The sequence below is a fragment of the Pongo pygmaeus genome, chromosome 5 (assembly GCF_028885625.2).
Source record: "Pongo pygmaeus isolate AG05252 chromosome 5, NHGRI_mPonPyg2-v2.0_pri, whole genome shotgun sequence".
NCBI lineage: Eukaryota > Metazoa > Chordata > Mammalia > Primates > Hominidae > Pongo > Pongo pygmaeus.
Window position 1 is genome coordinate 26238118 of NC_072378.2, and position 15782 is coordinate 26253899.

The 15782-nt window shown below is 42.0% G+C and overlaps 1 protein-coding gene across 1 annotated transcript; it reads left to right on the forward strand.

Annotated features, from left to right (window-relative positions):
• The first annotated feature begins 2 nt into the window (after positions 1 to 2).
• On the forward strand, positions 3 to 14975 carry LOC129038405 (histone H2A type 1-C). The gene is made up of 2 exons (XM_054491364.2): positions 3 to 633; positions 13909 to 14975. The coding sequence occupies exon 1, from the start codon at positions 117 to 119 to the stop codon at positions 507 to 509; it is 393 nt and encodes a 130-aa protein (XP_054347339.1). The 5' UTR covers positions 3 to 116; the 3' UTR covers positions 510 to 633; positions 13909 to 14975.
• Positions 14976 to 15782: the final 807 nt, after the last annotated feature.

Here is a 15782-nt window from a genome sequence, read left to right on the forward strand (position 1 = left end):
TCGGATTTACTCCCCAGGAACTACCTATAAAAGCAGCCATGTTTTACATATTTCTCGATTTTGTTTGTTTTCTCGTGAGCTCTGGCCGCTGGTTTCGGTAATTTTGTCTGATTGCAATGTCTGGACGTGGTAAGCAAGGAGGCAAAGCTCGCGCTAAAGCGAAATCCCGCTCTTCTCGCGCTGGTCTCCAGTTCCCGGTGGGCCGAGTGCACCGCCTGCTCCGCAAAGGCAACTACGCAGAGCGGGTTGGGGCAGGCGCGCCGGTGTACCTGGCGGCGGTGTTGGAGTACCTGACCGCCGAGATCCTGGAGCTGGCCGGCAACGCGGCTCGTGACAACAAAAAGACCCGCATCATCCCGCGCCACTTACAGCTAGCCATCCGCAACGACGAGGAGCTCAACAAACTGCTAGGCCGGGTGACAATTGCTCAGGGCGGCGTCCTTCCTAACATCCAGGCCGTGCTTTTGCCTAAGAAGACCGAGAGTCACCACAAGGCCAAGGGCAAGTGATTTGACAGGCATCTGAGCTCCCGGAAACGCTATCAAACCCAAAGGCTCTTTTCAGAGCCCCCCTACCGTTTCAAAGGAAGAGCTAACCTCACTGCTTGTAGGTAGAAGGAAAAAAGGAACTAAGGTAAGTTAATTTTATGCCAACCTGGAGCAAAGTGTATTCCTGCTTTTCGATTTTTTGGGGAGCGCTGTTACTAAAGGTTGGTCTGTTTGTATGTAATAGGTCAGTTATGGATCTAATGTTCGCACGTACTATCATACTCTAACGAAATATTCTAGTTAACGTTTTGTAAGATCGACCACAGTTAGTGCCTAACAGTAGTTTACATGCAAGGATGCCTCTGGATCTAAAAACTTTGTTCTGATTAGTTTAAAAATGTAAACTGAAGGCAAAACTCTAACGTGTTGGTAACCTTGTTCGGTCCTCCGACTAGTCCCCCGTCTACTTCTTTCTCAATTTAGGCTGTAGGCAGCCTCACTTTCCTAATTCTGTGAGACTTACAGGTTCCATTCCTGCTAAAGTGCAGAGTATATTATCTAAAAGTTAACCAGAGAGTTGAAAGGTGTCTGTAAAAAACAGACTAATGTCCCTAGTCTAGAACGATGCCTGACAGGCAACTTACTTTTGTATTTTAAGAGGCTCAAGCGTACAGGTTGCTATTACAGGCAGAAAAGGAAATAGAATGGGGCCTGTGGCCACTCAAAAACCTTTGCTTTCTGCTTAACCCTCTAATCCTAGCACTTTGGGAGGCCGAGGGGGCTGATGACCTGAGGTCACGAGTTCGACACTAGCCTGGCCAACATGGTGAAACACTTCTCTACTAAAAAAAAATAATAAAAAAAATAAGTCGGGCATGGTGGCACATACCTTGTAATCCCAGCTACTCTTGAGGCTGACGCAGGAGAGTCGCTTGAGCCTGGGAGAAGCGGAGGTTGTAGTAAGCTGAGATCGTGCCACTGCCCTCCGGCCTGGGCAACAGTGAGACACCGTCCCCAAAAAAGAAAACCTTTGCTTCTAGGGATCTGGTAACAGCTGCCCCACCCGCAAGAAATGGAGATCTGGGACCATGGACAAATTTCTAGAGACCTATTTTCCTGGATTCTGTGAATCTTGCCTAGGTTTTCTTCCGGATCTCGGTTTCTGCGTTTTTTTGTTTGTTTGCTTGCTTTTTTGAAACGGAGTTTTGCTTTTGTTGTCCAAGCTGGAATGCAGTGGCGCGATCTCGCTCACAGCATGAAAACTCCGCCTCCCGGGTTCAGACAACTCTTGCCTCAGCCTCAGCCTCCCTAGTAGATGGGATTACAGGCGCCCGCCACCAGTAGAAACGGAGTTTCACCAGGTTAGCCGGGCTGGTCTCGAACTCCTGACCTCAGGTGATCCGCCGGTCTCTGCCTACCAAAGTGCTGGGATTACAGGCGTGAGCCACCGCGCCCGGCCGGTTTCCGCTTTGATCGGAATTAAGTGGGCAGGAAAGTCTAGGCGGGCTAAGTCTTGCCTACGCATCAGCGCCCAGCTGCTCAGACTGGCCAAACAGACCCAGTCGTTTAGTCTAACGCTTCTGGAACTCAACTGAAGCATTTTGCATTGTTTCGTTTGGAGCCTTCAAATCGAGTGTGTGGCAGGAGATGATAATCCAAGCAGAAGCTGTTTACTGCTGATGCGCCTCCCACTTCCCAGATACTGACACCGGCTCAGAGCGGATCCAGCCTTTTCTGTTCTTCCCTCCCTCCACCCCCTCCTTTCCCTACCACTACCCTCAAAGGAAAAGGGTTGGATGTCCCATTTGGGTGAAAACAAAGTGGCATCAAAGCAAATGATCACCTTTGATAGCCACATATTAGAATTTTCTGAGGGTATTTTTAAATTACAACGATTCTAATGGGCAGCTAGGCTGAGAATCATCAGATTTGAAGGTCTGGTTTCACGTGGCTGAGAAGACCGGATTTCCACCCCCCCTCCAGCATTTCCTGTATGTCCGAGAACTTGGATCCTAAGGTTAGAATTGCCTTATGTGCCTTGGAATCCTTTTTATTCACAGGCCAAATTGCCTTTGATTCCAGCTCCCAATCGGTGTGTGACCTTGGCCTAGCGCTTAATCTCTCCCTGCCTCCATCTCTTCCTTGTATGCTTTTGCTCACCTTGAAAAGAACCTGGCTCAGCAAGTGTAGATTCTGAAATCAGAAAACAGGCTGAATAAGAGAGATGGTTTATTGGGCACTACTGTGTGCCAGGCACATTTCATGAGCTTCCAGTATGTTAATTCACTTAATCCAAAAATTTAAGAGATAGGTTTTATCCTTATTCTGAATTTTGAGATGAGCAAACTAAGAAACAGCTTAAAGAGCTTGTCTAAGTTCCAAGGCCAAGAAAACAGTACTTATAACAGCTGGCTATTCTGTAACCACACCTCCTTAAGAGATTATTGTCAGAAAAATAGGAAGAGTAAAACATCCGTACATAATGGGTAAACTTTGTCCACATACCAGAATGTTACTAATGGCTTTCTAACCTCTGAAGAATTTAAGGGAAGGAGGAAAGGTAATTTTCCCCAGGGAATCTACATGAAGAGGTAAATTTTGGCAATGTATTAACACTGTAAACCCAGGAAAAAAAAAGCCAGTACAATTTTTATTTAGGGTGTGGCAAATAAAACAAGGAGACAGGTGAAAAGATGGCTCAGTAAAGAGCTACAAGACTTGGTGCAACTGACTTACTGTGGTGAGTGAGAAAAGAAGAGAGAAAACTTGAATTTCAATTCTTCTCTCTGGGCTCCAATAACAAGATTTTGTATTTGGTCTATTTAGTAGTGAATGATACATTGTGTTAAGTTTGTTAACCTAGAGGCTTTCATCTTAAGCAATACTTAAGATGTAGACCCTCTCTTACTCAAGTACCGATAATCAGCATAGAACTTGGCATACAAGAGACACTTGGTTATTGGGCATTGAGAAAATGTTGAACTGAATGAATCAATGACTAGGCAGCCAGGAAGCACTTTGTTCTAGAGAGTTGGTTTATTACTAAGGAAGACATTAAGTATTAAACATTAGACTCATAGGTTGCTAATAGTGTTTTCTCTTTCCAATAGAAAATGTCTTCTGAGGCTGGTCTGGTGTCTCACATCTGTAATCCCAGCACTTAGGGAGGCTGAGGTGGGTAGATCACCTGAGGTCAGGAGTTTGAGACCAGCCTGGCCAACATGGCGAAACCCCGTCTCTAATAAAACTACACAAATTAGTCAGGCATGGCGGTGTTCACTTGTAGGCGCCTGTAGTCCCAGCTACTCAGGAAACTGAGGCAGAAGAATCACTGGAACCCGCGAGGTGGAGGTTGTAGTGAGCCGAGATCGTGCCACTGCACTCCAGCCTGGGCAACAAAGTGAAGCTCCGTCTCAAAAAAAACCAACCCCATCTCTACTAAAAAACACAAAAATTAGCTGGGCCTGCTAGTGCACGCCTGTAGTCCCAGCTACTTGGGAGGCTGAGGCAAGAGAATCACTTGAATATAGGAGGGGGAGGTTGCAGTGAGCCGAGATGGCACCACTGCATTCCAGCACTCCAGCCTGGGCAACAGAGTGAGACTGTCTCAAAAAAAAAAACAAAACAAACAAAAATAACAACAACAACAAAAAAGAAAATATATTCCGAAAATCCAAATTGCATTGGCAGTTTGTTCTGGGAGCTTCAGAGACACAGAAGGTGCCAGTTAACCAGTTCTTACCTAAGAGGTACTGCTAAGACCCTAGTTCCTAAGCAAAGGACATTCCTTGTAGCTCTGTCCTGTCTCCTTATCTCCAAAATACTTTACCTTCTACTTTGAAATGCCACTATTGTATCCAAAAGTCCTAGTTACTTCTGGGGAAAATTATCTATTGAGCAATGAATGTCGGTAGCTTCAACTGGATTCCAACTGTTGAGCAAGTTTTCATCTACCTTGCCTGAATGGCCCTGGGGAGGACTATTTAAATTGGGGCGACTGGATGAGGATGCTAAACCTAGAGGTCTCCAACTACCAAAGGCACCTGGGCACCAGGGACAAAAGTTTATCTCAGGAATTTACTGAGATGTGAGGCTGAGATAAAATCATTTTTTGGTACATAAGGTATCCTGAACAAAGCGGATCAGTTTAACACAAAATCAGCAATTGTAATTTCCGTTTTTAAATTTCCAAATCTATGTAGCAATATCCTTTCCTTTAATTCATTCATCATCTCTATTCACTTTTTGTATTCAGTAAATCATTTGAACTCTTTTTTATAAGAATTATATTTTCCCCTTGAGGTCACAAAAAAGAAAGTATTAGAAATTTTATAACCAATTTTTAAAAATTATATTTTAAGGTTAAATACAAACCTTCTAAAGGTTTGTTGATCCTAAATTATAATTATAAATTTATATATTCCTGTTAAATATAATGCATGTGTGTTACAAGATTATTAGCAATTTGAGAATTTCCCATGCATATTGGAGATGAGTAAATGGAATAAGTGTTCATATGTAGCGACAGGATTCTCTTTTATTTCAATACTTAATATTGTACCAAACCAAGTAAGAGGAGCATCGTGAGAAAATGTACTAAAGGACAGTCATTACCTATATTTACATCTAGAAAAGAAAACTATATTATTGATAAACTGATATATCTACTTTATTTATTTATTTATTATTTTGCTCTGTCATCCAGGCTGGAGTGTACTGGTGCGATTTCTACTCATTGCAACCTCCTGCTCCCAGGTTCAAGCAATTCTCCTACCTCAGCCTCCCTAGTAACTGGGACTACAGGCGTGCACCACCACGCCCAGCTAATTTTTATATTTATAGTAGAGACAGGGTTTCACCATGTTGGCCAGCCAGGTCTCAAACTCCTGACCTCAGGTGATATGCCCATCTCAGCCTCTCAAAGTGCTAAGATTACAGGTGTGAGCCACCGCGCCCAGCCTGATAAATCTATATTAAAAAGAATAAATATAACCATTGCGCCTTCAACAGAAATTGGAAATATGGCATGTAGATTTCAAAATAAAATGAATTATCTGGCATTGAATTAGTGTACTCATGTTGAAAAAATGTCAGAACTTCACTGGATGTTATTATATTACAGTTGTTTATTTGAGTTGTAGTTTGGGCAGAGTAAAGGAACCAACATGTCTTAGGATTTAGAACTTGTGCACATTGCCTATAGTTGAAAGAAGAAAGTGTGCTAAATTCCAGCCTCTTTGGTATGTGGTTGGGACGTAAAGTTTTACCACATCCTTCATTGTCTTAGCCTACTCAGGCTGCCATAACAAAATACCAGAGACTGGATGGTTTAAACAACGGGATCTTTTTTCCATATCTAAGAGGCTTGGAACAGAAATTCGTTTTCTCACAGTTTTGGAGCCTGGAAGTTTAAGATCAAGGTGCCAACATAGTTTATGGTGAGAATATGTTCCTGGCTTACAGATGGCTGCCATCTCACTGTGTGTTTATATGGTGTTTCCTTGGTGCCTGAGTGGAGAGTGAGCTCTTAAGTGTCTCATCTTCTGTAAGGACACCATCCCCAATGGGATTAGGGCCCTATCCTATGATCTTTAGTTTTATGTACCCCCTAAAGGCCCTATCTCCAAATACAGTCACACTGGGGTTTAGGGTTTTAATAAATGAATTTTGGGGGACACAGTTTAGTCCATAATATTCTGTCCCTGACCTGCCAAAATGTATGTCCTTCTCCCATACGAGATAAATTTATTCCATCCCGGCCGGGCACGGTGGCTCATGCCTGTAATCCCAGCACTTTGGGAAGCCAAGGCGGGCGGATCACAAGGTCAAGAGATGGAGACCATTCTGGCTAACACGGTGAAACCCCATCTCTACTAAAATAAAAAAAAATTAGCTGGGCGTGGTGGCGGGCGCCTGTAGTCCCAGCTACTCTGGAGGCTGAGACATGAGAATAGCATAAACCTGGGAGGCGGAGCTTGCAGTGAGCCGAGATGGCGCCACTGCACTCCAGTCTGGACGACAGAGCTAGACTCCGTCTCAAAAAAAAAAAAAAAAATTATTCCATTCCAACAGCCCCCTGAAAGTCTTAACTCATTCTAGCATCAATTCTAAAGTTCAAAGTGTCATCTAAAAAGTCATCTAAATCAGGTTATGGGTGAGACTCAATGTGTGATTCATCCAGAGACAAAATTCCTTTCCAGCTTTGAACGTGTGAAACCAGAAATGTTACGTGCTTCTAAGGTACAATGGTGAAACAGGCATAATAGACATTCCCATTAGAAAATGGAGAAATAGGAAAGAAAGAAGGTGTAATGTGTCCTAATCAAGTCCAAAACCTGGCAAGGCAAATTCTGTTAGCTCTTAAGAAAAACCTTCTTTGGCTTGATGCCCTGACTTCCAGGCCCAGTGGTGTCTCAGTATCACCTCTGGCTCTGTGGTTGGCCTACTCCATCTGCCCTGCCTGAAGTCTCAGTCTTTCAGTTTGGTGGGGTCCCACCCAGGCAGCCATCTGTGAGAGACTCTCCCACACAGTTCTGCAGGGCATCTTTGAAACTCAGGTAGAGTCAGCCTTGACTACATGTTCCACCCCCACCCTATCCCACCTGTACTCTTTGAGTCTGAGATCAAAGTGGCAGCCCTTGTGGCTCCTGCCTGTAATCCCAGCACTTGGAGAGGCCGATGAGAATGGATCACTTGAGGTCAGGAGTTCCAGACTAGCCTGGCCAACATAGTGAAACCCCATCTCTACTAAAAATACAAAAATTAGCTGGGCGTGGTGGCAGGCCCGCTACTTGGGAGGCTATAGATTTAGGGCCTGTAATCCCAGCTACTCGGGAGTCTAAGGCAAGAGAATCCCTTGAACCTGAGAGGTGGAGATTGCAGTGAGCTGAGATCACACCACTGCCCTACAGCCTGGGTGACAGTGAGACTGCCTCAAGAAAAAACAAGAGTCAGCCCTAGTGATCTCATAAGTTGCCTTTGGTGGGTCAGTCTCCTTTTCTTAAAGAATAGTACACATTGACAGCCAGGTAGCTTTATGATCCTGTTCTATAGAATTCAAAAAGTTGACAACCTTCCTTTGTTCCTTTCTGTTTTCTCTGCCTACTTTAGTTCAAATTGGCAGTGTCTCTGCTGGAATAATCCCATCTCTCTTCCTGGCTTCTGCTGAGATGGCTGATTAAATCCTTGGGTCACACCCATTATCTCTTTATCAAATGATTGTTCAGGCTAGGCTCAATGTTTCACACCTGTAATCCCAACACTTTGGGAGACTGAGGAGGGCAGATCACTTGAGCTCAGGAGTTAGAGACCAGCCAAGGCAACATGTCAAAACCCCATCTCTATAAACAACAACAAAAAATTAGCCAGGGTGTGGTGGTGCATACCTGTAGTCCCAGCTGCTTAGGAGGCTGAGGTGGGAGGATTGCTTGAGCCTGAAGGCAAAGTTTGCACTGAACTGAGATTGTGCCACTGCACTCCAGCCTGGATGACATAGCCAGACCCTGTCTCAAAAAAAAAAAAAAAAAAAGGAAAAAGAAAAGATTGTTCAACCATACCTCTTCAAGAAAAGCTTTCTCAATTTTTACAATATAGATTGAGAAATCTATCCCAAATCTCCAAGTTCTGATTGTGTTTTGCTTAAAAATTCCTTCTTTATTTCGGCTCTTTTCTCTCACATTTTACTATAAGCAATAAGGAGGACCTAAATCCCACCTTCAATACTTTGCTTAGACATCTCTTCTGGTAAATATCCAGTTTTACTGTTTATAAGTTCTTTCCAGTAAACACTAGAGCGTAATTCAGCAAAGTTCTTGACACATTATAACAAGAACAGCGATTTCTACAGTTTCCAATAACTATTCCCTCATTTTCATCTGAGACCTCACTAGAGTTGACTTTAATGTCCATATATATGTATATATACATACATACATATATATATATATATTTTTTTTTTTTTTTTTTTTTGTGGAGGGGGACGGAGTCTTGCTCTGTCTCCCAGGCTGGAGTGCAGTGGTGTGATCTTGGCTCACTGCAACCTCCACCCCCCGGTTTAAGCGATTCTTCAGCCTCAGCCTCCCGAGTAGCTGGGACCACAGAAGCGTATCACCATGCCCAGCTAACTTTTGTATTTTTAGTAGAGACGGGGTTTCGCCATATTGGCCAGGCTGGTCTCAAACTCCCGACCTCGTGATCTGTGCCCTCAGCTTCCCAAAGTTCTGAGATTCCAGGTGTGAGCCACCACGCCTGGCCTAATGTCCATATTTTAACCAACATATTTAATATTCTATTCATGATCGTTATAAATCTAAGTTTCTATGAAAATGGAAGCTTTCTCTCCAGCTCTCTTCCTTTCTGAGCCTTTGCCAGAATTGCCTTTAATGTCCATATTTCTATCAATAGTCCCTTCGCAATTGGCTTTTTCTAGTATGAACCTCAAACTCTTCCAGCCTTTACCCATCACCAATTTCCAAAGCCACTTCCCCATGTTTAGGTATTTGTTGTTGCAGTATCCCACGCCTGGGTACCAAAACCTTAGTCAGCTTGGGCTGCCATAACAAAATACTACAGACTGGTGGCTTAAATGATAGACATTTATTTTCTAACAATTCTGCAGGCTGGAAGTCTAAGATCCAAGTTGCCAGCATAGTCAGTTTCTGGTGAGGATCTCTTCCTGGCTTAAATTATTTCACAGACACCAGGCAGATAACTATATCCATTCTTTCTTGTGTTCGTTAATAATCAGAGCTAAAAGTGTAGGGCTCTAAATTTACACTTCAGCAAATTGTTCTGTCATTAAGTATTCACCTCGAAATGACCAGACTGTACTGTGCTCTAAATTTTAGAAACTTGGAGCTTGGCTCTGGTTCCTAGTCTTTGTTCTGTCTCATTAATGGTTTCATCAATACTATGGTTCCAAAGACTATCTATATGCAGTAAACTTCCAATTTTACATCTCCAGCCTGACCTTTTTTCTGAAATGCAAATGTGTGTAGCCACATTTTCACTTGACATCTCCATTTAGAACTCTAATAGGTCTTTCACCTTAAACACTTCCAAGACACAGAAATAAATGTGCTCCTTACGCCTGTTATCCCTTCCAGTTCTCCGCAGTTCAATAACTGACACTACCATTTACTCAAATCAACATTATAAGAGTGTCACTTGCTACATTTCCTTCATCTCTACAAATCCAAAGTATTTGTGAGTTACGTCACCTACATATTCAATACATGCAATAATTCATTCTCCATACTCCTTACCATGACTTGAGGGCCCACTCAGTGACCACCTCTGGCCTCTGTTCACGTCTTCTGCTGTTCTCCTTTGCTGTTCCAGCCACGCTGGTCTCTTTTCCCATCAAGCAGCTAAGCTCTGCTCATTTAAGACAGCTAAGCTCTGGTCATTTACCTTCTTGGCCTCAATCTCTGAAATGCCTGTTTGATTTTTCTTCTAGTGATCTCATTTTCACTCATCAGGTCTCAGCTCTGTTTCAGACAAGGCTGTCTAAAATAGACCTACCTAAATGGATTAAAAATCTGAGAATATGAAATAACAAATATCAGATGACATTTTAGGAGACCCTTTTTATACCTAATTTGTGTGTGTGTGTGTGTTTGGAAATGGTGGTGGGAGGGTGTCATTACTAAGTGAGGAGGAAACACAAAAGCCATATAGGAAAGGACACAGACTAGATAGGTCCAAAACTGGTTTAAGACAGAATATATGTAAAGAGAGTTGTGGAAAGAGCAATAAATTTGGGATAAAGGATTTCTAAAACATATGGGGTTAGTAACCTCAATTTACAAGGACAAACTGCAAAATGTTAGTAAAAAGGCAAACAACATAATATAAAAAATGATTAAATGGTATTTTATATCATGTATTAAATTCACATGGCCAATACATATGAAAAACAAGACCTTCCTAGTAATTCAAAATTATGCATATTAATACAACAAAGAGATACCATTTTTTTTTTGAGACAGAGTCTTGCTCAGCTGTCCAGGCTGGAGTGCAGTGAAGCAATCTCAGCTCACTGCAACCTCCACCCCCTGGGTTCAAGCGATTCTCCTGCCTCAGCCTCCCGAGTAGCTGGGACTACAGGCGCCTGCTACCACACTCAGCTAATTTTTGTATTTTTATTAGAGATGGGGTTTTACCATGTTGGTTGGCCAGGATGGTCTCGGTCTCTTGACCTCATGATCCGCCCGCCTCAGCCTCCCAAAGTGCTGTGATTACAGGCGTGAACCACTGCACCTGGCCTAATTTTTGTATTATTAGTATAGATGGGGTTTCACCATGTTGGCCAGGCTGGTGTCGAACTCCTCCTGACCTCAGATGATCCACCCACTTCAGGCTCCCAAAGTGCTGGGATTACAGGTGTGAGCCACTGCGCCCAGCCTGGGATACCATTTCTTACCTATGAATAGACAACCACTAAAGCCAGTATACTCAGGACTGCAAAGGATGAGGAAGAATTGCCATTGTCATAAAATTTTTCATAACTTTTCCTGGCAATGTCTATTAAATTGTATTAATAGACATTTGGAAAGGAAGAGTGTCGACAATCTAGAATAAAGGCCCCACTAGGTAAGGTTACATATGTAAGGACTCTTTCAAAACTGTCACAAGAGGTCGGGCATGGTGGCTCATGCCTGTAATCCTAGCATTTTGGGAGGCTGAGGCGGGTGGATCACTTGAGGTCAGGGATTTGAGACCCGCCTGGCCAACATGGTTAAAACCTATCTCTACTAAAAATACAACAATTAGCCATGCATGGTGGCACATGCCTGTAATCCCAGCTACTTGGTAGGCTGAGGCAGGAGAATAGCTTGAACCCAAGAGGCAGAGGTTACAGTGAGCCGAGATTGCACCACTCCAGCCTGGGCAACAGAGTGAGACTCCATCCCAAAACAAAACAAAAAAACTACTTAAAACTGTAATGAGAAAAAAAAAAAAACTAATTATACACGTAAAACATTTAAATAACTATAAATAAGAATACTGTTGACATAGTGAGACATCCATTTATACTATGGAATGTTAACGCGGCTACCCAAAACAATAATCCGGTGAAACAAAATCACACACACAACTGATGAGAGTAAATAGAGAACCATATGGAAGAAAACGTATCACATTAATTATCTCAGAGAGCTGAAACTAAGTTGGTGCAAAAGTAATTGTGGTTCTTACCATTACTTTCACTGGCAAAAACTGCAATTACTTTTGTACCAACCTAATAGAATGGAGTGAGGAGAGGTAAACCTTTATAAACATCTCTGTGTGAACTGTTAAAATGAGCAAGTATATTTTTTTTAAAGTATAAAGAGAGAAAAAAGTAAGCTTTCTCCATTTCCCACCTCAAATTATGTTCTATCACTCATCCTATTTAGATTCTTTTAAATGCATTTTGAAGTTTTATTTATCAGATTCCTTGTTGTTTGCCTCTTTCCATTAAACCTAGCTCCACAAAGTAGGGACCTGGTCTATTCATTCACAGTTATGTCCCAGCATCTATCTAGCAGAGGGCCTGACACTTAGTGGGAACGCAAGTATCTGGTAAATAAACCAGAGAATAGATATTTTTTAGCCCAGAAAGCTGTTTCACTGCACAGAGTGTGATTATCTGAATTTCTCTATAAAAATGTCTATCTATAAATCATTGTTAATACATTACCTGCTCACCTTACCCAGCCACCAGGAAAACTGTGAAGTTTAGAATTACACCCCATTTGTTTTCCACACTCTTACCATTTTCCCAGTTTCTGCACTAACCTCTCCAGACATCATGTATACTGATAATTCTAAGTTGTCTAGATTGTTAATTCTTTTAAGGGCCTGTTCTCTACTAGCTGGCATCATGCATAAAATAATTCTCTTTAATATGCTCTGGGTCTAGGGTTAATAGATGTTTGCTTAAAATCATGGAAAGAAAATGGTCACACAGCTGGTGTGTGTGATCAAATTTGTGCTGTTTCATCCACTTAATGTTTACTTTGTGATAATGGAACCTCCCAGTTTTTATTTTCCTTCCCTCCTTCCTTCCTTCCTTCCTTCCTTCCTTCCTTCCTTCCTTCCTTCCTTCCTTCCTTCCTTCCTCCCTCCCTCCCTCCCTTCCTTCCTTTCTTTCTTGACAGAGTCTAGCTCTGTTGCCCAGGCTGGAGTGCAGTGGTGCGATCTCAGCTCACTGCAATCTCTGCCTCCCGGGTTCAAGCGATTCTCCTGCCTCAGCCTCCCAAGTAGCTAGGATTACAGGTGCATGCTGCCACACCTGGCTAGTTTTTGTATTTTTAGTAAAGATGGAGTTTCAGATGTTGGCCAGGCTGGTCTGTAACACCAGGCCTCAAGTGATCCGCCTGCCTAGGCCTCCCAAATTGCTGGGATTAACAGGCCTCAGCCACTGTGCCCGACCCCAGCTTTTATGTTCTAATGCTGAGATTATTCAGTTAACACTCGTACCTGCTAGGATAAGTTTGTTGGAGAATTTTACCTTACCTTGTACCCTTTACCTTCACATCTGCATGTACCCTGGCCCTTCACATCCTTTCCATATAATAAATCTTCAGTAAATACAGGGAAAAAAACCCAGAATGATTATGTTGACAGCAAAACATGTTTGTGCAGAAACGGAGTAGTCACTATCTAAGCTACAGAGACTTAGGAGTGTATTCCTGAGTTACGTATCATTTTAACCATCACTGGATCTTAAATCCCAGTTGCTAAATTGAAGGCAGATACATTACTCTTTTTAGAGCTTTGTTCTCTGATACAGTAGCCATTAGCCACATGTGATATTTTAAATTTAAATAATTAAGTCAAAAATTCAGTTTCCTCAGTCTCACCACATTTCAAGTTGCTGGTGTCTACTGTATTGGATACACAGACATAGAACATGTCTATCATCACAGAAAATTCTATTGGATTGCACTGGGCTAGGTACTTTTTGTGCCCCTGGGCTAATAAGATCAAGTGCACTTAACTAGCTTCCTCCAAGTGGAATCAGAGGATAAATTTACCATACAAAATACAGGACACCCAATTATATTTGAATTTCAAACAGGCAACAAATAATTGCTTAAGTATGCCCCTCACTGCCCACCCAAATATTACATGAGACATCCTATACATTAAAATATATATATATATGCTGTGTATTTGAAATTCAGATTTAACTGGACATTTGGTATTTTTAATGTGCCAAATCTAGCAACCCTATCTGAAGAGCAAACTGGAGTGTCTAGTCTGGATAGGTCCTTTTACACCACGGGGAGTTATTTGAGGAATTGAGAAGGGCTGTGGTACCTGTAAAGAAGCTAGCTCATGAAGAAAAGGATCTGTAAGTTTTTCTGTATGTGTAAGGAAGGCCAAGAAGGAGGTTTCCAGATATATTTACTTTTTCTTCTCTCTCTCTTAGGTTGCAAAAGCTTATTTCAGAGAGATGCCAGGATCCTGAGTGCCTGCCAAACTTACCAGTTGTAAGGAATAAGTGGATGGATGGCATTACTGATTCCTACATTACTGATTGATTCTGCATCCACAGATTGTTTTATTAAAAACATTCTACATCATGTGTGGGGAGATAAGGAGGGTAAAATGAAGAGAAAGAATATTATTGAGGGGAAGTTCTTCTGAATACAAAATGTGTTTAATTTTTTAAATAAGTATTACGTTCACAGGGTTCAAACTACTTGAAGTAAAGAGATATATATAAAGAATCCATCCCTCAACTTACCCAGGTGATCACTTTTCTTTTTCTTGTGTATCTGCCCAGTATTCATTCCTGCTGATATCAGTCAATAATGAATGATACGTGTTTTCTTCACTTTTTTCATTCTTGTCAGGTAGCAGACTGTATACACTTTTCTGCACTTGCCCTTTTCATAGCAATCTATCTTGGAGAACTTTCCCTATGAGAACATACAGAGCTTCCTGTACACAGTTGCATGTACTGCATTATGCAAATGCATATAATATTTTATGTAACCTGTCCACTGTTGGTAGGCACTTGAGTTGTTTTAGTCTTTTGCTATCAAACAGTTCTGGGATGATTAACCCTGATTTACTGCAAAATTGAAATTGCTCTGCTATTCTGCTGGTATGGTGGTAAGTGAACTTAAAATTCCAGTCACTCTTGGGCTAGACTCAAGGTTCTTAAAAACTATGTGGCCATCACCAAATTAGTTATTTTAAACCTTAATTTCTTCACCTCTAAAATGGACGTAATACTTAGCTTAAGTGGCTATGAGAATGAAGATCATGTGTATGAATTGTTTGGTGCTCTAAAGAACAGCACAAATAAAATTATTTTATTTTCAAATTTAATTTTAATTGTACTATGTGTAATTTCTTAATTTTGAAATAATTGTATTTGTAATGTGCATAATCTTATTTAATGTATAATGTATACATTGTAATAAAAACAGATTTCCCAAATTCCAGCCTGGCATGAGGTAATAAAAGGTAACGCAAAGGGAGAGGAAAGCATGTGTCATTAATTTTCTGCCTAGGACACCTCGCTGGTTAAATTGCCATGTCCTTCCTTTCTTGCATAATGATTAGGAAACACATCCTCCTGACCTGCCTGCTGTCTTTTGCCTCCTTTTTCATCTGCAGTCAAGGTCTGGTTTTAAGACTGACTGTTACTCTTACAAAATCTGTGTGTATTGGTGGCTAAGGGCCTGTATGGTCCACTGCTGTATTCCCAGGTCCCAGCATGGTGCCTGACGCTGCCTGGCACTCGAGAAATGGCTGATGAATTATGAGGCCTAATCTGGATGGAAATTTCAATTCTGGCCCTGAATTTTCAGGAGCTGGCAAGAGAGCCACCTTAATATCATAGGCTGAGTTGGAAGAAGGGAACACCCAATTTATTCTTAAGAAGTACCTTGCCAGGTTCTGTAGCTTAGGCCAGTAATCCTAGCATTTGGGGAAGCCAAGCTGGGCAGATGGCTTGAACCCAGGATTTCGAGACCAGCCTGGACAACATGGCGAAACCCCATCTCTACAAAATATGTAAAATTTAACTGTGCTTAGTGGGCCTGCACTTCTGGTCTCAGCTACTCTGGGGCTGGAGTGAGAGGATTGTTTCAGCCCTGGAGGTCAAGGCTGCAGTGAGCCATGATTGCAGCACTGCGCTCCAGCTCTGGGCAAGAGCGAGACCCTGTCTCAAAAAAAACAAAAATGCCTATACAATAAACCTATAAAAAGTGGGTTTTGTGTGTCTACACAAACACACACCTGCATAGACACTCAGGTGTTCTGGAAAGACACAGGAATCTGAAGCCAAAA

Excerpts from the sequence above, each read along its gene's own strand:
- LOC129038405 (XM_054491364.2), top strand. The coding sequence starts at position 117 with ATGTCTGGACGTGGTAAGCAAGGAGGCAAAGCTCGCGCTAAAGCGAAA.